General features: G+C 42.5%; 1 protein-coding gene across 1 annotated transcript in view; it reads right to left on the reverse strand.

The window, feature by feature from the left end:
- Positions 1 to 24,807, reverse strand: part of txnrd3 (thioredoxin reductase 3) — an 82,293-nt gene that overhangs the window by 23,245 nt on the left and 34,241 nt on the right. Inside the window, exons 4-11 of the mRNA XM_070895655.1 lie at positions 23,869 to 23,973; positions 20,898 to 20,970; positions 20,254 to 20,385; positions 19,252 to 19,394; positions 13,859 to 13,974; positions 10,010 to 10,235; positions 9,073 to 9,159; positions 6,181 to 6,257 (exon numbers count right to left, since the gene is read on the reverse strand). Coding sequence (XP_070751756.1) covers positions 6,181 to 6,257; positions 9,073 to 9,159; positions 10,010 to 10,235; positions 13,859 to 13,974; positions 19,252 to 19,394; positions 20,254 to 20,385; positions 20,898 to 20,970; positions 23,869 to 23,973 — 959 coding nt within the window. The remainder of the gene's footprint in view (positions 1 to 6,180; positions 6,258 to 9,072; positions 9,160 to 10,009; positions 10,236 to 13,858; positions 13,975 to 19,251; positions 19,395 to 20,253; positions 20,386 to 20,897; positions 20,971 to 23,868; positions 23,974 to 24,807) is intronic.

A 24,807-nucleotide genomic window follows, 5' to 3' on the forward strand; every position in this document is an offset into this window, starting at 1 on the left:
TCCAATGAACAGAATAGCTGGGAGAAAAGTCAACTTGCACGCTGCATTACTACATACTAGCGGCCCATTAATCACACTATGGCCGTAATTTTACCGGCACTGACGACGGGAACGGAGGCGGGTCAGCAGTCAAATTTGAAATGATAGTGGATTGGGATCCCAGGTGTCAGGTCTGTCAGCGCTTGTTAACAAGCTCTTAAAAACTATTTTAAGAGCTCGCCAATGGCTTCCCGGCTACTCAGGGATCACGTCAGGTAAGGAGGTCGGGTGTTGTGTCAGCATGGGATAATTTACTAACTTGACAGCCGAAAATGGTCTATAAAAGCTCTCATTTCATAGGTGTTCACTTTCCAAGGTTAGAAGCTGTTGCTTACTGCATTTGGAAGAGAGATTGAACTTTATGCAGCTAGCAGGTGTTTGGAGCAAACTCTCACCACTGACCGATCGCTTGTCATCTCAACCTTAGCTACTATCTATTCCATCAGTGCCCTTGAAAAAAAATCTCACTTTGGTCCTCAGAATCCCACCACCATCAGCCCCAACACCAGCACTCTCCGCAATCAACTGATACTGCACAGGACATCAGCACCCGACCACATTGTGGTCCAGGACGCCAGGGATGGTCTCATCATGGCCACATTTACTTCACTTCACACTTTACACCCTGGATGCCACATGATGCGCCAGGTTGGTACCACCCCACAGCAGCACCATAAAGCGTCCCTACAATGTCCAACCTATTCCTTTCACACACATCACCATTGTGGGGGGTACACTTATGTCTCACCATTCACTATATAACTCACTAAACCACTTCCAAAAAAGGTGCAAGAACACAATATTCAAAATAAAGATTTTAATGTTTGACAACACATTAACAGAAACTTTAGATGAACATAGAATATAGGTGCAGGAGTAGGCCATTCAGCCCTTCGAGCCTGCACCACCATTCAATATGATCATGGTTGATCATGCAACTTTAGTACCATTTTCCTGCTTTCTCGCCATACACCTTGATCCCTTTAGCCATAAGGGCCACATCTAACTCCCTTTTGAATATATTTTACGAACTGGCCTTTCTGTGGTAAAGAATTCCACAGATTCACAATTCTGAGTGAAAAAGTTTCTCCTCATCTCGGTCCTACATGGCTTACCCCTTATCCTTAGACTGTGACCCCTGGTTCTGGACTTCCAACATCAGGTACATTCTTCCAGCATCTAACCTGTCCAATCCAGTCAGAATTTTATATGTTTCTATGAGATCCCCCCTCATTCTTCTAAATTCCAGTGAATATAAGCCTAGTCGATCCAGTCTTTCATATGTCAGTTCTGCCATCCCAGGAATCAGTCACTGCACTCCCTCAATAGCAAGAATGTCCTTCCTCAGATTAAGAGACCAAAACTGAACACAATATTCCAAGTGTGGCCTCACCAAGGCCCTGTACAACTGCAGCAAGACCTCCCTGCTCCTATACTCAAATCCTCTCACTATGAGGGCCAACATGCCAGTTGCCTTCACTGCCTGCTGTACCTGCATGCCAACTTTCAATGACTGATGTACCATGACACCCAGGTCTCATTGCACCACCCCTTTTCCTAATCTGTCACCATTTGATAATATTCTGCCTTCCTGTTTTTGCCACCAAAGTGGATAACCTCACATTTATCTACATTATGCTGCATCTGCCATGCATTTGCCCACGCACCTAACCTGTCAAAGTCACCCTGCAGCCTCTTAGCATCCTCCTCACAGCTCACACTGCCACCCAGCTTAGTGTCATCTGCAAACTTGGGAGATATTACATTCAATTCCTTTGTCTAAATGTATATTGTAAATAGCTGGGGTCCCAGCACTGAACCTTACGATAACCCACTAGTCACTGCCTGCCATTTTGAAAAGGTCCTGTTTATTCCTACTCTTTGCTTCCCGTCTGCCAACCAGTTCTCTATCCACATCAATACATTACCCTCATGTGCTTTAATTTTGCACACTAATCTCTTGTGGGACCTTGTCAAAAGCTTTTTGAAAGTCCAAATACACATCCACTGGTTCTCCTTGTCCACTATTAGTTACATCCTCAAAAAGTTCTAGAAGATTTGTCAAGCATGATTTCCCTTTCATAAATCCATGCTGACTTGGACCGATCCAGTCACTGCTTTCCAAATGCACTGCTATTTCATCTTTAATAATTGATTCCAACATTTTCCCCACTACTGATGTCAGGCTAACTGATCTATAATTCCATTTTCTCTCCCTCCTTTTTTTAAAAATGGGGTTACATTAGCTACCCTGCAATTCATAGGAACTGATCCAGAGTCTATAGAATGTTGGAAAATGACTACCAATGCATCCACTATTTCTAGGGTCACTTCCTTAAGTACTCTGGGATGCAGACCATCAGGCCCTTGGGATTTATCGGCCTTCAATCCCATCAATTTCCCCAACATAATTTCCTGACTATTAAGGATTTCCTTCACTTATTCCTTCTCGCTAGACCCTCGGTCCCCTAGTATTTCCAGAAGGTTGTGTGTGTCTTCCTTAGTGAAAACAGAACCAAAGCATTTGTTACTCATTATAAATTCACCTGATTGACTGCAAGGGACTTACATTTGTCTTCACTAATCTTTTTCTCTTCACATATCTATAAGAAGCTTTTGCAGTCAGTTTTTAGGTTCCCTGTAAGCTTACTCTCACTCTATTTTTCCCCCTCCTAATTAAACCCTTTGTCCTCCTCTGCTGAATTATAAATTTCTCCCAGTACTCCGGTTTGCTGCTTTTTCTGGCCAATTTATATGCCTCTTCCTTGGATTTAATACGATCCCTAATTTCCCTCATTAGCCACAGTTGAGCCACCTTCCCCATTTTATTTTTACGCCAGACAGGGATGTACAATTGTTGAAGTTCATCCATGTGATCTTTAAATGTCTGCCACTCCCTATCCACCATCAACCCTTTAAGTATCATTTGCCAGTCTATCCTAGCGAATTCACGCCTCACCATCGAAGTTATCTTTCAGGACCCTAGTCTCTGAATTAACTGTCACTCCATCTTAAATGAAGAATTCTACAATTTTATGGTCACTTTCCCTCCCTCCCCTCCCTCTCCTTCCTCCCTCCCCTCCCAAGGGGCCTCGCACAAGATTGCAAATTAATCCTCTCATTACACAGGCTAATTACAGAGAAAATGGAATTATAGATCAGTTAGCCTGACATCCCAGTCTAGGTTGGCCAGCTCTCTCGTTGGTTCCTCGACATATTGGTCGAGAAAACCATCCCTTATACACTCCAGGAAATCCTCCTCCACCGTATTGCTACAGTTTGGTTAGCCCAATCTATATGTCGATTAAAGTCAACCATGATAACTGCTGTACTTTTATTGCACACATCCCTAATTTCCTGCTTGATGCCATCCCCAACCTCACTACTGTTTGGTGATCTGCACAAAACTCCCACTAGCGTTTTCTGCCCTTTGGTGTTCCGCAACTCTACACATACAGATTCCACATCATCCAAGCTAATGCCCTTCCTTACTATTGCTTTAATCTCATTAACCAACAACGCTACCCCACCTCCTTTTCCTTTCCGCTATCCTTCCTGAATTGAATACCCCTGGATGTTGAGTTCCCAGCCATGGTCACCCTGGAGCCATGTCTCCGTAATCCCAATTACATCATATCCTTTTGCTATTGAGGGAGTGCAGCGAAGGTTCATTGCTATTGAGGGAGTGCAGCAAAGGTTCACCAGACTGATTCCAGGGATGACTGGACTGTCACATGAGGAGAGACTGGATCAACTGGGCCATTATTCACTGGAGTTTAGAAGGATGAGGGGATCGCATAGAAACGTACAAGATTCTGACGGGACTGGACAGGTTAGATGCGGGAAGAATGTTCCCGATGTTGGGGAAGTCCAGAACCAGGGGACATAATTTTAGGATAAGGGGTAGGCCATTTCGGACTGAGATGAGGAGAAACTTCTTCACTCACTCAGAGTTGTTAACCTGTGGAATTTCCTGCCGCAGAGAGTTGTTGATGCCAGTTCTTGGATATATTCAAGAGGGAGTTAGATATGGCCCTTACAGCTAAGGGGATCAAGGGGTTTGGAAAGAAAGCAGGAAAGGGGTACTGAAGGAATGATCAGCCTTGATCTTATTGAATGGCAGTGCAGGCTCGAAGGGTCAAATGGCCTGCGCCTGCATCTATTTTCTATGTTTCTGCAGCTGCCTGCGCAATTAATTCATCCACCTTATTACAAATGCTCCTCGCATTGAGAGAGCCTTCAGACTTTTTTTTTTTTTTATAAAAACACTCCTTTTAGAATTATATTGTAATGTGGCACTTTTGTTTTTTGCCTTGAATTTCTCTGCCCTCCACTTTTCCTCATTTTCTTTCTACCTTTTGCTTCTGCCCCAATTTTACTTCCCTTGGTCTCCCTGCATAGATTCCCATCCCCCTGCCATATTAGTTTAAACCATCCCCATCATCCCCTAGGACATCGGTTTCGGTCCTGCCCAGGTGCAGACCGTCCGGTTTGTACTGGTCCCACCTGCCCCAGAACCGGTTCCAATGTCCCAGGAATTTGTATCCCTCCCTCTTGCACCATTCCTCAAGCCATGTATTCATCTTAACTACCCTGCTATTTCTACTGTCTAGCACGTGGCACTGGTAGCAATCCTGAGATTACTACCTTTGAGGTCCTACTTTTTAAAATTTAACTCCCTAGTTCCCTAAAATCAGCCTTTAGGACCTCATCCCATTTTTAAAAAAATCTATATCGTTGGTACCTATATGCACCACGACAACTGGCTGTTCAATCTCCCCCTCCAGAATGCCCTGCAGCCGCTTCGAGACATCCTTGACCCTTGCTTCAGGGAGACAACATACCATCCTGGAGTCTCGATTGCAGCCACAGAAATGCCCATCTATTCCCCTTACAATAGAATCCCCTACCACTATAGCTCTCCCACTCTCTGTCCTGCCCTCCTGTTCAGCAGAACTATCCATGGTGCCATGAACTTGGCTGCTGCAGCCTTCCCCTGATGAGCCATCTTCCCCAACAGTATCCAAAGCGGTATATCCGTTTTGGGGGGAGATGATCACAGGGGACTCCTGCAATAGCTTCCCGCTCCGCTTGATGGTCACCCATCCCCTATCTGCCTTTGTAACCTTTACTTGCGGTGTGACCAACTCACTAAACGTACTATTCACGACATCCTCAGCATTGCGGATACTCCAGAGCGAATCCATGCGCAGCTCCAGTGCAGTCATGCGGTCTGACAGAAGCTGCAGTTGGATACACTTCCTGCACATAGTAATCAGGGACACTGGAAGTGTCCCTAATTTCTCATTAGCACAGGAGGAGCATTGGTGATAACATCCAAGTGTCTACCCTTGTGTGTTAGTTGGTATGATCGGACTAGGATGAGAGCGAGGGTGATTAGTGAGATGGGAAAGTGATAATGTAGATAGAGAGGAATGGATGAAGGTGCAAGGCAAGTTAATGAAAGTAAGGATGTGCAGGAGTAGGGTAGGGAAGGCAGAATGATGGGGATGTGATGAGTGACACAGCAGGATGAGGTTAAGTGTGGCTTTACAGTAACATTGTGTGATCCACTGAGATCATTGAAAGGTTTGCGCCACTGCTGCTTGGTCCTCCTGACAACATCCCTGCTTGTGCCCTCCTGTGCAATGTGCAACCAGATTGCGTTGGTCTCCTGGGGAGATCTCTTCCAACCAATGGAAGGGAAGAGAACCTCACTGCGTGCTGTGACTCCCTCCATTAGTATATGGAAGAGGTCATGGGAGCACCTGGGTACAGCCCTGCGCCTTTGTGCAGTGTTTGCAGCACAACACTGTAGAACACTGACAGCACAACTGTCAAAAGCAATGTGGACACAGTCCCTTTAAGGAAACCGGCTGATGACATCAGACCCGCTTCCTTTTAATTGACCGTTAGCCTCGCTGGGTGGGCTTAACAAGCCCAGTCAAGGTAAAAATCATTTGTACAGAACGATATGGAGCAGGCAGTGGGCCAGGACCTCGCGGCAGACACCGGCCCCACCTCAATATGCGAAATCACAGCCTACGTTTAGAATTTTCAGACTAGATTCAAGTTTGATATTTCAAGTTTGATGTTTCAAGTATGCTAATGGAAGTTTTAATTTGAGAAACATAAACTTACTTTTCATTGATAGCAACATCAACTTTTTCTAGGCCAATGTATTTGGTACAAGCATCACGTCCCACAGCGATTAAAACCTAAAGAGGAAAAAGTGTTGAGTTGTGTGTTATTTTCCCTGTTTCCCACATTACAACAGTGACTACACTTCAAAAGTACTTCATTGGCTGTAAAGAGCTTGGAGACGTCCAGTGGTCGTGAACAGTGCTATATAAATCCAAGTTTTTTTTTTAAACTATTGAAGGCAGCTTCCCCCCAACCCCTCTCTCTCCTTCTCCCCCACCTTAGATTGGAAAATTGTGCATGTCACACTGCTATTTAAGATTAGAGGAGAGGGGGAAACCAGGGAATTGTAGATCAATTAGCCCAACATCTGATTTGAGGAATTACTAGAACCTATTATTAAGGATAGGGTGAATGAACACCTCAAACATTTTCAGTTGATCAGAACGCGCCAGCATGGATTTGTAAAAGGTAAGTCATGTCCGATAAACCCGATTTAATTTTTTGAAGAGGTGACTAAAGTTACGGATGAGGGAATGTTATTTATATGGACTTCCAGAAGGCATGTGATAAAGTCCCGCATAAGAGACTGTTAACTAAGGTAGAAGCCCATGGAATGGAGGGCAAATTATTGACTTAGTTAGGAAATTAGCCGAGTGGCAGGTGACAGCAAGTAGGGATAATGGGCAGGTATTCACATTGGCAGGATGTGACTAGTGGGGTCCCGCAGAGATCTGTGTTGAGGCCTCAACTATTCACAGTATCTATTAACAACTTAGATGATGGCATAGAAAGTCATATATTCAAATTTGCTGATGACAAAGATAGACAGCATTGTAGGTAGTGTAGATGAAATCATAAAATTACAAGGGATATTGATATATTAAGTGAATAGGTGAAACTGTGGCAAATGGATTTCAATGTAAGCAAATGTGAGGTCATCTACTGGACACAAGGATAGAACAGGAGTACTTTCTAAATGGTGAAAAGCTAAACACAGTGGAGATCCAGGTACAGAGATTAAAATGTTGTAATTAACAAGTACAGAAAATAATCAAAAAGGCTAATGGAATGCTGGCCTTTATATCGAGAAGGTAGAAATTATGCTGCAGCTGTACAAAGGCCTGGTTAGACCACACCTGGAGTACTGTGAGCAGTTGCGAGCACCACACCTTAAGGATATTTTGACCTTGGAGTGCAGCATAGGTTTACCAGAATGACGACCAAACTTCAAGGGTTAAGTTACAAGGAGATAACACACAAATTAGGGTTATATTCCCTAGAATTTAGAAGGTTTAAGGGGTTATCTGATTGAAATGTTCAAGATATTAAGGGGAACAGGTAAGAGTAGATAGAGAAATTATTTCCACTGGTTGGGGATTCTAAGACTAGGAGGCATAATCTAAAAATTAGAGCCAGACCATTTAGAAGTGTTCCCTAATTTAACTCCTGAAGTTTGGAACTCTTCTACAAAACGGCAATTGTTACTAGATCAATTGTTAATTTTAAAATCGGAGATCAATAGCTTTTTGTTAATCAAAAGGTATTAAGGGATATGGGCCAAAGGCAGTGTATGGAGTTAGGTTGCATATCAGCCATGATCTCACTGAATGGCGTTAACAGGCTCAAGGGGACTTCTGTTGCTATGTTCTCTTGAATCCATTGATGAGGGAAGTTCAAGAACTTACCATGGGATCAGATTCACTTAGAAACTGGGCTACTTTTCCCAATCTTGTAAAGCAAACCACTTTAAAAGTTTGAGTACAATTGCAAATGTTTTATTTAAAATATATAGTAATTCTATTGTGTTGAACCCCTTGTTCCTGCCCCTCCCTCCCCAGCTGACACATACCAACCATCTCCCCCAATGTACATTTAAGGACTCAGATTATGAAAAGTGCCAAATTTCCAAGGTTATTCATTAATCTGAAGTGTAGTGGATGTGCAATTAAAACCCTATAGCTAGATCAGAACAACATTGTTAAAGAGAACATCTGTGCCACAGGAACAGTTTTCTCAAAAGTTACATTAATCTTTCCCCATTTTGTATAATTAAATTGGCTTCAAAACTAGGCTACATTTGCATTTTTTTTTTTTTAAATACACACTTTACACACATGCAGTTTGAGAAGGAGCACAATTGCAGCCAGTGTTATTTAAAAAGTTAGGAAACTTGTGCTGAATCCCCATCTCCCTCTGCTGCCACATCATTTTCTCCCCTTTTCAACACTGGGATTAGCTCCAAATTGACCAATCAGGGAACCAGATTATACAGAATTCGACTCGGCTTTCTGAATTGTGGCAAGTAAAATTTACTCCTCCCCACTACCATCCTATGGCTAAGTCAGGTGACGACAGGGTTCATCGTAGCTCAGATAGCCCGCTGACATTCCACAACAACTTGTATTTATGTAGCGCCTTTAACGTAGTGAAGCATCCCGAGATGCTTCACAGGAATATTATAAGATCAAAGAGGTTTGGTCAAAAGGTACGTTTTAAAGAGCGTCTTGAAGGAGAGAGGAGGGGGAGGCGGAGAGGTTTAGGCCGGGAGTTCCAGAGCTTGGGGCCCAGGCAACAGAAGGCACGACCACCAATGGCTGAGTGATTTAAAAAAAAAAATCAGGAATGCTCAAGAGGGCAGAATTAGTGCAAGCTCACACAAAGAATGGCAAGGTATTGACTGCTTGTGGAATTATCCAGCATAAAAATCAGTGTTCTCAGGGGGTGAAGACAATTTACATTAAAAAAAAAATCAATTCTTTCAATGTCGAGTGGTGTTTTAATATTCAGTTTAAAAGTGTGTGTCCATGTGCCATCATTTTATATTTTTGCTTCTGCAACACACCTCGCCTATTAAATAGATGGAAAATCAGCAAAAAGTATTATACTCACAGTGTTGTATTCACCTTTAATGACCTCAGTACCCGACTTCGCAGTCACTCTAATTTTTCCAGGGGTTCCAGCCTCCAGCTGCTCAATCTACAAAGACAATTGGGTAACAAACCGAGGCTTAAAAAGGAAATTTTTATTAAAAAACTTGGAAACTGCATGAATAATGAGCCAGAGCTTTAAGGCAATTTAATGCCTTCTGGAAATTTGAGAGACTATAAATTGGCAAAGTCATCAACTTTGCACTAAAAGATATATATTCTGCACAGCAGGAGCACAGACAAATTGTGTAACCTCAGTCTATGAATTCCTGCCCATTTGGAGAGGGGGGGGGGGGGGGGGGGAAAAGAAGAGAAAAAGGATAATTTTTTAAAAAAAGGTCCAACAGGGCAACATGCTCAGTGAAGAAGGCTGATGGGTGGGCATGTGATTGGAGCGGATAGTTTAAAAAGGGCCAACAGCAGCTCGCGTCCCATCCTCCTAAACCCCGCCCCACTAGTTTTTAAATACTGTTCTTCCCCCATCCTCAAAACCACTGGATCCCAGCAAAACCCAATACTGCTTACTAGTCACTGGCCCCTTCAGATTCCCCAAAACCGCCCCCAGAGTCCTACTGGACCCCACTCCCACCACCTCGGATCACAAACCTTTAGTCCACATTCCCACATCACAGAACAATCTGTGTTCCCAGACCATCCACCCCAATATTTCCATCTTTGCCCCTAAAGCACTCTGTTGAACTAAGATTGCACCTAGTATACATTAACTGAACTCACATTATACTTTTTGCTGTCCCTCTCTGCCCCTCCCCATCCCCAACAAGGGCTACTATGACTAACTATTTATATATTGCCCAATGTATGGTAGCAGCCCTTGTACCTAGTTTTAAAAATTGCAATTTAAAACTCAATATGCAAATAACAGGAACATGCTTTGTTACCTTGGTCGGCACACATTTCTTCAGAAATTTCACCCCATGAGTTTCCATATAGGCTCCTACTCTCCCTGCCATTTGCTGGTCAAATCCTCGAAGAAGAATGGAGCGCACCATAACAGTAACGTCCAACCCCAGACTAGTAAGGAACCCTGCACATTCCAGTGCCACGTAGGAAGCACCGATAACCAGAGTCTTCCCTGGGCAGTAAGGCAGAGAGAAGAGATCATCACTGCAGAAACAAAATGAGAAAAGCAAAATGAGCATTAACAAGAGCAGTAACTGAGCAGTATACCCTTTTCCTTCCGCTCGCTTTGTCATAATTCAAACTTGTGATTTTTCTCCCCTAGTTCCTGTGTAGTCTTCATGAAAAGTTCCCTTCCCTCTGGGAAGTAAATGATAAAAGCAAGTGCCATCACAGAATTATAAGATCCCACCTATAACTTTCACTTTTGAGTAAAGGGAAGGGAACAGAAACACAGACCTCAGCCACTGACACATGGGAGCCTTTTGCCTGACAGACCATGTGGCATGGGGTGGGTGGGGGGTGGGAATTATTTTAATGCATTTATCAACAAAATTTCTTCCTTTAAACAGTTGATAGCATTTCCTCTACTGAAAATGGTTTCAATTGCTCTACAGTTCTTGTCTTGAGATCAAGACAAGTTTTTTTTGTCAACGCTGCTGTGAAGTGCCCTGGGACATATTATATTTATATAACTCCTTTTAATGTAAGTTGTTAAAATAGCTGACAGTAAAGCATACTGCTGGAAACCCAAGCATTGCAAATTTACACACATTGTGCACCCACAGAGCTGAACAAGACAGCTCTGGGGACAACCTTGCTTCAGATGAGAGTTCAAGGTCTCATTTGTGGAGGGAGGGCAGCAGGAAGGAAAGGAGAAAAAAAAAATTCCAAACACTCCTCTTACTGCAACTAATGAATAATTCTAGTGTCTCCTTTCCTCACCAAAAGGTACTGACCACTACTATCTTATGATTCTGCAGGTGGCAGTGGTCTTTCAACAACATGCCAAGGTTTTATATGAGCCCAGGCAAATATAGAGAAAGGACTACCACAGGCAAACTAGATCCAGTCTGCACAGGACAAACAACTTCCAGCAAGTCAGAAAGTCAGCTGAGGAGGACAGTCTGCAAAGGGAGAGAGAGACAGGTTAAGTGAGTGGGCAATAAGGGGGCAGATGGAGTATAATGGAGAAATCTGAGGTTATTCACTCTGGTAGGAATATTTTTGAAATGTTGAGAAACTATTGAACACAAGAACTAGGAGCAGGAGTAGGCCATGGAGCTCTTCGAGCCTGCTCCACCATTTAATACAATCATGGCTGATCCGATCATGGACTCAGGCCCACTTCCCTGTCTGCTCCCCATAACCCCATATCAGTTAAGAAACTATCTTTCTCAAATTTATTCAATGACCGAGCTTCCACAGCTGAGGCAGCAAATTCATAGATTTACAACAGAGAAGAAATATCTCCTTATCTCAGTTTGAAATGTGCGGTCCCTTATTCTAAGATTATGCCCCCCATTCCAAGAACATGCCCCTAGTTCTAGTTTCCCCCCATCAATGGAAACATCCTCTCTGCAGCCACCTCGTCAAGCCCCCTCAATCTTATGCGTTTTGATATCACCACCTCTCATTCTTTGGAATTCCAATGAGTAGAGGCCCAACATACACAACCTATCCCCATAAGTCAACCCCCTCATCCCCAGAATCAACCTAGTGAACCTTCTCTGAACTGCCTATGGAAACCAAAACTGTACACAGTATTTCAGGTGTGGCCTCACCAATACCCTGTATAACTGTAGCAAGACTTCCATGCTTTTATACACCATCCCCTTTGCAATAAAGGGGAAGATTCCATTGGCCTTCCTGATCACTTGCTGTACCTGCATAGTAACTTTGTGTTTCATGCACAAGTACCCCCAGTCCCGCTGCAATTTTTCTCTATTTAAATAACTGATTTTTAGTGCATAACCCCACACTTTCCAACATTATACTCCATCTGCCAAATTTTTGCCCACTCACTTAGCCTGTCTGTGTCCTTTTGCAGATTGCGTGTGTCCTCTTCACACATTGCTTTTCCTCCCATCTTTGTACAGTCAGCAAACTTGGCTACGTTACACTCCGTTCCTTCTTCCAAGTCATTTATAGATTGTAAATAGTTGGGGTTCCAGCACCGATCCCTGCGGCACCACACTAGTTACTGTTTGCCAACCGGAAAATGACCCATTTATCCAGACACTCTTTTCTGTTAGCCAATCCTCTATCCATGCTAATTTATTACCCCCAACCCCGTGAACTTTTATTTTGTGCAGTAACCTTTTGTGGCACCTTGTATTTGGACTTCCAGAAGGCAATTGACACCACATCCACTGGTTCCCCTTTATCCACCCTGTTAGTTACATCCTCAGAGTTCCAGCAAATTTGTCAAACATGACTTCCCTTTCATAAATCCATGCCGACTCTGCCTGACTGAATTATGCTTTTCCAAATACCTTGCTCCTTTAATAAATTAACTCTAACATTTTCCCCAATCACAGATGTTAGGCTAACTGGTCAATAGTTTCCTACTTTTTGTCTGCTTCTTTTTTTAATAAAATATAAATATGGCCGTTACATTTGCAGTTTTCCAATCTGTTGGGACCTCCCCAGAATCCAGGGAATTTTAGTAAATTACAACCAATGCATCCACTAAACCTGCCGCTACTTCTCTTCAGACCCTAGGATGCAAGCCATCAGGTCCAGGGGATTTATTGGCCTTTAGTCCCATTATCTTACTGAGTACCACCTCCTTGAGATGATTGTGTCAAGTTCCTCCTCCCCTATAGCCCCTTGACTATCCACTGCTGGGATATTGTTGGTGTCATTGGTGTTCAGAGATTTAGGGGTCCTAATACAAGAGTAGGTACAGAAGCAATTAGGAAGGCAAATGGCATGATGGCCTTTATTGCAAGGGGGTTGGAGTAAAAAAAGAGTAAGGAAGACTCTTACTCTTACGACAATTGTACAGGGCTTTGGCGAGACCAGACCTGGAGCACTGCGCGGTTTTGGTCTCCTTTGGAGAAAGGATATACTTGCTTTAAAGGCAGCGCAATAAAGGGTCACTAGTTTAATTCCTGGGATGAAAGGGCTGTTCAATGATTGAGTAGATTGGGCTTATATTCTCTAGAGTTTAGAAGAATGAGAGGTGATCTCATTGAAACAGAAGATTCTGAGGAGGATTGACAGGGTAGATGCAGAAAGGTCGTGTCCCCTGGCTGGAGTGTCTAGAACCAGGGATCACAGTCTCAGGATAAGGGGTCAACCATTTGAGACTGCGATGGAGTAATTTCTTCACTCAGGAGGGTTGTGAATCTTTGTAATTCTCTACTCCAGAGGGCTGTGAATGCAGAATCATGGAGTACATTCAAGACAGAGATCGATAGATTTTTGGACTCTAGGGGAATCAAGGGATATGGGAACAGGTAGGAAAGTGGAGTAGAGGTCGAAGATCAGCCATGATCTTACTGAATGGTAGAGCAGGTTCAAAGGGCTCCTAATTCTTATGTTGAGTCACTGGATAGTAATAAGGGGGAAAACACTGTGCTAACTCAGCACAGGTTGAAGATCAAACCTAGGACTTTAAACTTTATAGCTCTTTATTAAAGCAGCTGGTGCATTTATCCACCAAGGAGTTTAAGGAGACCAAGGGAATGTCGATCTGTGATCAGCTGTTTGGAGTGAAATGACAAGCTTGAAAGTAGGTCATCTTCCTGCTCTCCCAGCTATATTGAAACGTAAAATGAATGCCAAAAAAACCAAGCACTCAGTTGTTGAGGAAGAAAATATACCTGGTAATGCAATATTCTTTATCTCCTGGTATATTTAAATAACGAGGTCTTTCGCCTGTCGCAATGATGAATTTTTCTGCTGAGTGGAAGGTCACTTTTCCCTGCTTGTTGGTTGCCTGGTTTGGGGACGGGGGACGGTGGAAGCAAGAGGAGAAAAAAAAATATTTTTAAAACATGGCTTTCTGCTCAGCAACAATTTATATAAACCGAGGTAGCTCAAATAAAAAGGAATGGAGAAAAATTCTCTGGCGTATTTAGCCTATTAAAGAAATCAAGACAAAATGAACAAGAGGGTTTAATCAAGCAATGCTATTTCCGCCGATAGCATGCTGCTGAAACCGTGCTTCTAGTGAGTATATTTTTCTCCATTCGCAGCAAGTATAAAGCAACAAACTTGCCCTATACTCAAACCAACCTTTATGCCAACAGAAAACACTGCACTAGGATTCCTTTTCTATATTTAACCAGCCATGAAATTTAATCTATTGCCATTACAAGTCATCCTCATCCCCTCTTCAGTTCATGTGTCACACCATCCCTTAGCCAAGAGTGATGAGAGATATGCATACAAGTCTGTGTCATTAACATCCTAACCAGTCACTACAACTTAATTCAGTAACATATAATGTTGATGTCCTGGTAGTGTACAATTATAGTTTTTGTCTTAGTGTCTGGTGAGTGCACATCGAGCTGTATGCCATTAGGATAAAATAGTGGTAGGTACAGTGCTGAAAAATTTAGTAAGCAATTAGAAAAGTATGGATTAATTAGCAGGTGTTAAATGTATCAATCATGACATGCTTTTAAGTGTTTTGAAGTGGATTAAGGGAATGCAAGTATATACATCAAACATTTTCAGAAGGCATTTCACAAGCGACTGGATAGAAAATTTCAGGCGCATGGTATAAAAGGAAATCTAGCAGCACAGACAGACAGTTGATTGGTGGGCAGAAAAAGTTTGGGTGAACGGCTATTGCTCCGACTGAAGGTCAGACATGGTTGACCTCTGGGTCCACCTTTCTTCTGTGTACACATTATGTGGGCTTGGGTACAAGCAGCACAATCTTGAAAGTGGCCACCAACACAAAAGGAAGTTTGACAAAATATAGGGCTCAATTTCCACATGGGTGATTTTTGGCAGAGTTGAAAAGGTACGTACGATTTTTGAGAGGCCCAAATGCGCTAAAAAAAATCCAAGTTTCGCCAGAATTAACTTTGAATTTGGAGCAGCGCAGATTGGCCTTAAACTTTGCGGGTGGAGCTTAAGGCCTGCGCCAAAAACTGATGTTGCTAGGGTAATAAGTAATGCTCAGAAGGGCTGAGGTGAGAAACTGAAAAAGGGCTGAGGCTGGGCTGGAAATTGAAGCCACCGCCTTCCTGGGCTGAATGAACAAGAGTAGTTGCAAACCATATTCTGGCGTCAGAAATCGAACTATAACTGATGAAGTTAAAGAATGCTAAACATTAGACAAGCAGAGGCAATAACCAGTTTGCAGGAAAGTAAGTTTCAGAAGTGAGTCTCATTTAAGTGAAAATTGGGCAAAAAAATTAGAAGCATTCAGGTCATTTGTTTTTTTTTTAAAAAAGAAGAGGAATACGGCACTGAACGAAGGATTGTTTCGGTTTAAATGATGTGCAGTGTTACAAACCCAGTTCTACAAAACCGCATTTGGGAGTGAGATTCTCCCTTATGGCTTTAGATGGACAACCGAGAGTTTATCCCAATTTAGTCTCAACCCTGGCATAGCAAGTGGCCGGAATATATTTGCGACAGAAAAGCAGCTAGGGCCCTTTAATCCAACATGATATTCAGTGGCAGATGTCTGTCCATGCAGCAGCTGTTCAGCAGGCCGGTGCAGGGTCCTTTCAGCCCAGGAAGGCAGGGGCCGGTGCGTGCGGAGTCCTTGTGGCCTGGGATGGCACCTATCCAGGGCCAAAATGACCCATCCCCCACCTCCCTGCCCTGTCTTCAGCCTCCTAGTCTGCTCTCCTGCCCTTCGCTCTGGCCGAAGCAGTGCGTTCTCCCGCTCCTAGCCCAGGCCGAGAGGTCCCCCCCCCCAACCTCTCACTTCTGCTGTTGCTGTCCGGGAATCTGCTGCACTTACCTGTGCCGATTTTTTTTAACTGTCCGAAAGGGTTCAATGTCGCCACATACGCTGGCCTAAGTAGAACTGGAGTAACTATTAGCTGGCCAAAGTTGAGCAAAAAAAAACGTACCTAAAAAAAATCGTTACTAAGTCAGTTACGCTGGTGCAAATTGATTGGGGAAACTGGCGATTTTTACCAGCCACCGACACCAGTTTTGGCCAGCTAATAGTTACTCCAAATCTACTTAGGCCAGCGAATGTGGCCACTTCAGAAAACCCTTGGAAAGTTAAGAAATCAGCACAGATTGGTACATCGGAGGCCAGCAGAACTTAATGACTTGACTAAAGAATGTGAATAAGATCAAACAGCTATACAAGACATCATATGACAAACTTCAAAGTTAATTTTCTATACAACAGAAGCATTCATGGAAGCTTAAACTACAAAAAGAACAAAAAGCTAGTTGAACTGAATTGCCCTAATCTCACAACTAATTTAAACAACTGCGTTTGCAATGATTACACTGGGCCAAAATGGAGCACATATTATCAAAGTCTACTTCACTTCAATAAATAAGATATTCTCAGTGTTCCTCCATCACTTATGTTCTTCTTTCACAATAGCACTAGGTGTAGGCTTGACAAATGGTCACCATTATTCAAAATTTTTTCAAAATATCCAAAAGTCCAGGAAAATGACAAGCCATTAAGTTCAAAAATAGCTACACAGTGCATAAAATTTCAAACCTGAGGTCAATCGCACCAGGAGGCCACTCAGCCAGGGCTAGGGACAGGCATCGGGTCCCACACACACACAGCGGCTGCAGCACGCACACAGGCTGGGGGCGAAGAGCTATTGCGCATGCGCGGACACTCCACTGCCATGTGCGCTGTTTTCAGCGCAGTACGCTGGCTCCGACGGGCCATGTTGCGCGACGACCGAGGACAGTAGCCAAAGTGGGGAGCAATTTTTTCAGCGCACTTAAAAGAAAAGTGGTGCAACTCCACAAGTGTGCTGAAAAAAAAAAAAGTGGTGCGCCAAATTTGAGCCCATAGAAAGGGCATTGAGGCACAGAGTATGTACAATATGGATTCAGCAGGATGATGCCAGGGATGGGAAACTTCAATTATGGAGAGAGAATGGATTTATTGGAACTGCTACCACTAGAGCAGAGAAGATTTAATTATGGGGTTTTTAAAATTAAAGATTTTGATGAATAGGGAGGATATGAGAGTGAATAGGAAAACACGATTCCCTCTGGTTGGTGAGTCAACAATTTAAAATTACAGGCAACTCTCGATTATCCGGGTCCCTCGGGGATTGGGCTATGCCGGGTAAACGATTTCTCCATTAAGAGCGATTGACATTATAAAGTTAAAACCCGATGCCTTCCCAGTTTTAAATCCCGTTGGATCAGTGTGCGGATAGTCGAGAGTTGCCTGTATTCAAATGAGGAGAGATTCTCAGGATTTCTTGAGGATAGTTGGAGCAGGGAATGCTTTACCAGAAATGTGAGGGGCAGAGGAAGGCACACAAGGCAATGGAGAAACAGTGGAGCAGCAGGATTAGTTTTGGAATGATCTAGCAAAAAGATGTGCATTAATAGAGAGCCTTTCACAACCTCAGCACATCCATTGGCTATGACGCTTTGGAAGTACTTTTGAAGTGTAGTCACTGCTATAATCTAGGAAATCTGGCCACCAATTTGCACACAGCAAGCTCCCACAAACAGCATTGTGATAATGATCAGATAATCTGTTTTAGTGATGTTGATTGAAGGATAAATATTGGCACTAGCACATGGGAAGAACTCCCCTGTTCTTCATTGAAATAGTGATCTTTTAGATCTAGGGATCTTTTACGTCCACCCGAGAGCGCAGACGTGCCTCGGTTTAACATCTCATCCGAAAGACACCACCACCACCACCTACAGTGCAGCACTCACTCAGTGTCAGCCTGGATTTTGTGTTCAAGTCCCTGGAGTGGGACTTAAGCCCACAACCTTCTGACTCAGACGAGAATGCCATCAACTGAGCCACAGCTATCACTGTAGAGAGCCAGCAAAGAGACAAGCCAAATAGCCTGCTTCTGTGCTATAAACCTCTACGGTTCTAGGAACAATTTCAGATCATATTGGCTCATGCCATTTTCTCCCCAATAATCTGAATAAATCTAATGAGCTGACTTAGCAGAATGTGTTAATTTCATTTTAAATGACCACCATTGCATCACTCAGATCTTTTTTAAAGTTAGCACAAGTTTAATTTGTAGTCATGCAATGCTACATATCTAACCAACTGTCTAATCCAATGCCTTCTTGTTCCAAGAGGAAACATAGCTAAATTAAAATGACTACTTCTGGAAAAGTGGTCATGTCACAAGAACAAGACTACCCATATATTAAAAGTCTTGCATAGAGCACAGTTGCATTCCATAAAAAAATGCTTTCCTCATTAAAAACTTCTCTGCCAATACGCATATCTTTATAAAACAAAGCTTTATCTTAAAACTGCAAGCCAACTGCAGTGCTGTTCAGAGTTGGAGCCAAGGCAGATTTTGTAATGCAGCCAATTCTGATCAGAGGAGGAAAAAAAAATGCATTTATACACGTATCTATCATGGCCCAAAGCACTGTACAGCCAACGGATTACTACTGAAGTGATGTCACTTATGCATGCAAATGCAGCAGCCAGATAGCAAGATCCCACAAACAGCAAGTGAAAAATAACCAGTTGTAGTGTAATTTAAGATACTGATTAAGAAGCAGCAATACCAACACTAAAATATTTGGATTTTAAAACAGCAAGACTGAAGTGGACATGTTTTCAGACAGAAAGAATGTTGTGTTCCAGGCCGTAACACAATCTGCATTCTTTTCACTTTTGTAAAACCTTGCAACACACCCGATCTTATCACCAACCCCCCTCCCATCTTAAACCACCATCTGTCTGGAATCATGTTACATAATTGCAACAGAGATTCCTTAGGAGAAACATCAAAGAGAACTAATACTCACTTATTCTCATCTAGCAGAGGCATCAATACACTAACTAGGGCAAAACACACCACATGCACTCTGGCTATCCTGCCTGAGGTGCAACCACAGCAAACTGGGTATATTAGAATCTGAACAAATTCCAAACCTTGCAACCCAGTATCACCTTACAGGGGCGAAACATCTGTCCTGCTTTCCAAATAGGAGAAGTGTTTTTTTTAAATTATGGTAGTGTTGAGGTAACAGAGGAAGAGTAATTCCAGAAATTGGTTCAAAGTAATACTATGAACAAAAGCAGGACATTACATACCTTTATTTTGTGATGTTCCACAAACTCTGCGTAGCTATTAACATAAGCTACTTTCCTGTCTCGTAATGCCACCCTGTAGCCCCAGTTCAAAGAGCCAATGTAGTTCTGGATAGCTTCTTTCATCTTGCCCCAGTTGTGGTGAACTGTAAATCATAAACCAAGATCATATTCCCTAGCTTTGATCATTTCATTTTTAAAACAGCCTCCTCCAGAATCTTAACCTTTAGTGTTGTCAGCAGTAAAGCTCGCCATTATTGAAAAGCTCCCAGTAGTTATTAAACTCTTCCAAACAAAAGTAAACAGGTCAAACAGTTTAAAGGCAGCAATTCTGCACCACATTGGTTTACCTACAAATAGACTGTGGCTTCTAAGTCATAAAATATAAAGCTATTTTTTGCTGCCCCAATGAAGGTGAAAATTATCCCATGTTGACATTCAAGATAACATTGGATAGGTAGAAGGAGGAAATGGATACAAAAAAAAACAGGATGGGTAAATGTGACAAGAACTATTTGCTTGTGTGGAGGGCGAATGTGGACTGGTTGGGCTGAATGGTAGGTTTCTACATAGCTCTAATATTAAGCTCCCTTCAGACAAGTCCAGTTCAAACGATCAGTGGCCGAGTGGGGGAAGGGTAAGTGGAATTTTTTTTTTTTAAATAATTGTTCTTGGGTGTGGGCAATGTTGATTAAGTCACATTTATGACCCATCTCCAAGGGGCTTTTCCAATCAAGTTGCTTGCTCAGAGGGTATCAAGAGTCAGTCACCAACTGTGGAACTGGAGTCACAGGGCAGAACAAGTTCCCTTCCCCGAAGTGAAACAGTAGCTTTTGCTCATTTTCTGGTGCCAGCCCACATTAAAATCAGATTTATTGAATTCAATTTCCTCGCCAAAGGAAATAGCCCCATCTATTTTACACCCCTTCCAGATATGTTGACTGTCTTGTACATAAAGAAACCAGCTTGTAAATATCAAAATTGAACAAAAAGCAGATGAATTACTTGAAGTCTTGTCTTTGTCAGCAAACTCCCAGCCAAATTTATGAGAATCCTTTAGGCCCTGGCCCAGGATAGCAGCCTGATGCATCAGCTTCTTTGGAATACAGCCGACATTTACACAGGTACCTCCAAGTCCTGAAAACAGAAAGGGAAGGGTGGGGGAAATTAATTCAAAAGAAGTGTCAAAATATCACTGTTGTACAGTCAATAAATATTTCAGAAAAAATAAAGCATTGCCCTCCTGAAATGTATGGTACATGTTTTGAACATTAACAAAATCTAGAATCCTCAACTCTCATGAAGGCAGACATTTCTGCCAATAATCTCAACTCAAGAATGAGAAGGTGGTTTTGTGCAGTTACAGTTTTGTGACACATACTTTGGTTCAGAGGATGCTAGATACAAACAAGCAAGATTGTATCAGGACCATTTCAACCCCAGTGCTTTGGGTAGGACTAAATCCAGGTTCAAGACTTGGAAGTATAGCAAAATAATCTACCACCATAAGAATCTGAAGACTAATTAATATACAGCCTGAATAGGCTGTGCAAGTTAGCTCTTGGTGCAGTGATGACATTTAAATGTACATTGAAATGCATGAAAAAAAATTCCAGCTAAAATAAGGGGAGGCACAAAAAAAAATATACCCCATGAAGTTCCCCGAGGTGTTGGCACAACATAGTCGAGCACCATGACTTTCCTTCCAAGGAGGGCAGCTTCCTGTAAACAGTAAAGACACATTTGAATCATTTGTAGATCAAAAGGTTTATTCCATTGTACAGAATTAGTGGTTCAGTTGAATCCAACAGATTGTACTCAACCTGCCTAAAATGGTCTTAAAAAATATTCAGGTACAGAAATGTTTAAAAACTGCAGTTAATAAATTGTCTTCTGAGACATTGCAATTAGATCAAACGAAAGGGAATATTTGACTTACTCCAAGTGAATGGAGACAGTTCAGAGCTGCACTGCTTAATTCCCAAAATGTGGTACGGTATTAGCTTTTCTTACCCATATTCACTCTAGGACTAAGAACATACGAAATAGGAGCAGGAGTCGACCATTTGGCTCCTCGAGCCTGCTCCGCCATTCAATAAGATCATGGCTGATCTGATCTTGGCCTCAACTCCACTTCCCTGCCCGCTCCCCATAACCCTCGACTCCCCTATAGTTCAACAATCTATCTATTGCCACCGTAAATATATTCATTGACGCAGCCTCCACAGCTCTCTGGGGCAGCAAATTCCAAAGATTCACGACTCAGAACAAATTCCTCCTCATCTCCATTTTAAATGGGCGACCCCTTATTCTGAAACTATCTCTCTCCCCTCTTCTCCCCCTCCTCCTCCTCCCCCCCCCCCCCAGTTCTAGATTCCCCCAGGAGGCCTCTGTCAAGCCCCCTCAGTATCTTATCTGTTTCAATAAGATCACCTCGCATTCTTATAAACTCCAATGAGTATAGACCCAATCTGCTCACCCTTTCTTCATAAGACAACCCCTTCATCTCAGGAATCCACCTAGTGAACCTTCTCTGAATTGCCTCCATTGCAAGTATATCCCTTCTTAAAAGGAGGCCAAAACCGTATGCGGTACTCCAGGTGTGGTCTCACCAACGCCCTGTACAGTTGTAGCAACTACATGGCATTAGTTATGCAAGTAGCCAATAAAAGCGACTCATCCTTGCAATCTAAAATAATCTTAAGCCTTTGGATTTCATGTCTGGCATCAATACTGCACTGGATTATTTACAGCCTTCAGTAAAGAGCAAGGTCTCTCCTAAATCCCTCTGCCCCTCTACTTTTCTCTGTCTTTAAACACCATCTCTTTGCCAGAGCTAATTCTCCCTCTATGGCTCATTTTACTAGGTGTGGAAGTGACATGGAAAGGAGAGGGTAGATAATGTCCCAGAGCACTTTATACATTTGTGTTGCACCTTTTTCACAGTTATTTTATTTTGTTAAAAATCATAAAATTAGAAGTAAGTATGAATTAGAAAAAGAACTGGTCGATGCAGTCAAAAACTGTACATAGCTCAGGGCCACACAGTAAGTAAATAGATACTCTACATAATCTAAAGAATGAACCCTTTAATTCCATACTACCACTCCCTGAATCTTTAGAATTCCATGTTATTGGAAAGCGTGGGCACAGGAAACAGAACTCAACAAAAGTTGTGCAATAGAATGACACACTTAACTGGTGTACCAATACACTACGCCAAATACGATAACTGAACATACAATCCCACCGTACTACTACAAAAGGCACCTCCCAAGGTAGCAACACACACTTGCTCGTGCTTGGGTTTTAGAGCCCCGACATACTGAGGCTAAAGGAAAATACAACAACTTGTATTTATATATAGTGCCTTTAACTAGGTAAAATGTCCTAAGGCTCTTCACAGGTGTTAACAAAACTTGATACCAAGATACAAAAGGAGATATTAGAACAGATAAGCAAAAGCTTGGCAAGAGGTAAGTTTTAAGGATTGTCTTCAAGAGGGAGAGGTTTATGGAGGAATTCCAGAGCTTTGGGCCTAGGTAGCTGAAGGCACGGCCACCAATGATGAAACGATGAAAATCAGGGATGTGCAAAAGCCTGGAATTGGAGGAAAGCAGAGTAGGTTACAGAAATGGTGGTGGTGGGGAGGGGGGCGCGGAAGAGACGAGGCCATGGAGGGATTTGAAAACTATTAGAATTTTTAAAAAGTGAGGCATTGTAGGTCAGTGTGCACAAGGGGCGATGGGCTAACGTGATTTGGTGCGAGTTAGGATACAGACAGCAGAATCTTGGATGAGTTTGTGTTTAGAGATTACAAGATGGGAGGCCGGCCAAGGGAGCATTAGAACAATCATGTCTAGAGGTAACAAAGGCACAGATGAAGGTTTCAGCTGATGAGCTGAGGCAGAAACAGACAGGCGATTTTACACAAGTGGAAGTAGGCGGTCTTAACGATGGAGCCATGGCTTATTGGATTCTTTAATAAGGATCGTAGGATTAAAAATGATTATCGCTAGCTTCAGAGAATATACATTTCAGTCTGGCACGCTGATGGTATTACTATGCATCAAGGAGTCAGCCTTGGCTCAGTGGTAGCATTCTTGCCTGAAATGGGTTCAAGTCCCACTCAGACACTGGAGCACATCTTGGCTGAAACTTCAGTACAGTACTAAGGAAATGCTGCCTTCGGGATGAAAAATTAAACCGAGGCCCTGTCTGCACTCAGGTGAGCATAAAGGACCCCATGGCAAAAAGCTAACTGCAGATTCTGGAACTCTAAAAAAAGACAGAAATGTTGGAAACATTGAGCATGAGAGAGAGAGAGAGAGAGAGAGAGAGAGAGAGAGAGAGAGAGAGAGAGAGAGAGAGAGAGAGAGAGAGAGAGAGTCAGGGATACCAAACTCAAGGGTTTGTAGTGTAAAAACAACAAGAGGAGATGATCAGTTAAATATATCAATTGGACAAGGTGGACTGGGTCACTAAGCAGCCTCAGTGCCAAGTTTCACAAATAATGTATTCTAATTGCACCAATTCCATGGATGGCTTCGATCAGATTGTACTTTCCAGTATTTATTTTCACTGTCCTTGCATAAAAGATAGGAGTTATGCACACTATACCTTGGAAGCTGCAAGTCCTCCAGAACCACCACCTATAACTATGAGGTCATAATCATACATTTCACCTCCTTCCAAGAGTTTCTTCAACAAGCCATCGTCATGAGCCTGTAGGGAAAAAACACAACTACTGAAGCATACTTGGGATAGTTTGGTTTGCTAGAGTCCACAGTAGCAACATTAAACAGGTAGATTTAAAGACATCAAAAGGTAGCTGGCATTGAAAATGGAAGGGTCACACTTGCACAGCAGGGTGCTCCTAGGTTAACAAGAGAAATTTTCAACTTGTACAAACTTGCCATAGGTAGCGCTCCATTCTTCAAATCACTTGAGATTGTTGTGTAGCCAAACTGAAATATTGTAACAGACTATTAGGCTTTCACTAGGTTTTTGCTCTTCCCCATTCCCTGAAGAGGGCAAGGAGCCAACGGTTACCCAGGCCTCTGCCAAAACATCTTGTAATGGTCACCAAATTACCCCACTTTTTTTTTTAAAAAGGGAGGGAGAAAAGACAGAGCAAGGATGTCACAGTAGGGAGGGCAGAGACAATGTGTGTCACTTCACAACCAATAATAAAATATTTAATATGTAAGGTGGCAATAAAACTGAAAAAGACCCTCGAGACACAACTGCCTCAAGGACCTGCAAACTACCTTAACACTTGGTTGTCATAATTTTCATGCCAATGTGATAGGCAACTAGTATTTTTTTTTGCAATAAAGTCAAGTCCTGGAATATGAAAACACGAGAACAGATCTAAAACATTTCCATTCAAAAAGTTAACCAGTTACACAATGTATCCTATACACGTTATGCAAAATGATGCGAGGAGAATCCAGTACTTGTGTACTTCAATTACAGGGTCTATCATTGCTAATAAAGTTGACAAACACTATCAGCATTACCATCTATTCGCACATTCCAAGGATGCAACACAATTAC

Source organism: Pristiophorus japonicus, chromosome 12 (genome assembly GCF_044704955.1).
Source record: "Pristiophorus japonicus isolate sPriJap1 chromosome 12, sPriJap1.hap1, whole genome shotgun sequence".
NCBI lineage: Eukaryota > Metazoa > Chordata > Chondrichthyes > Pristiophoridae > Pristiophorus > Pristiophorus japonicus.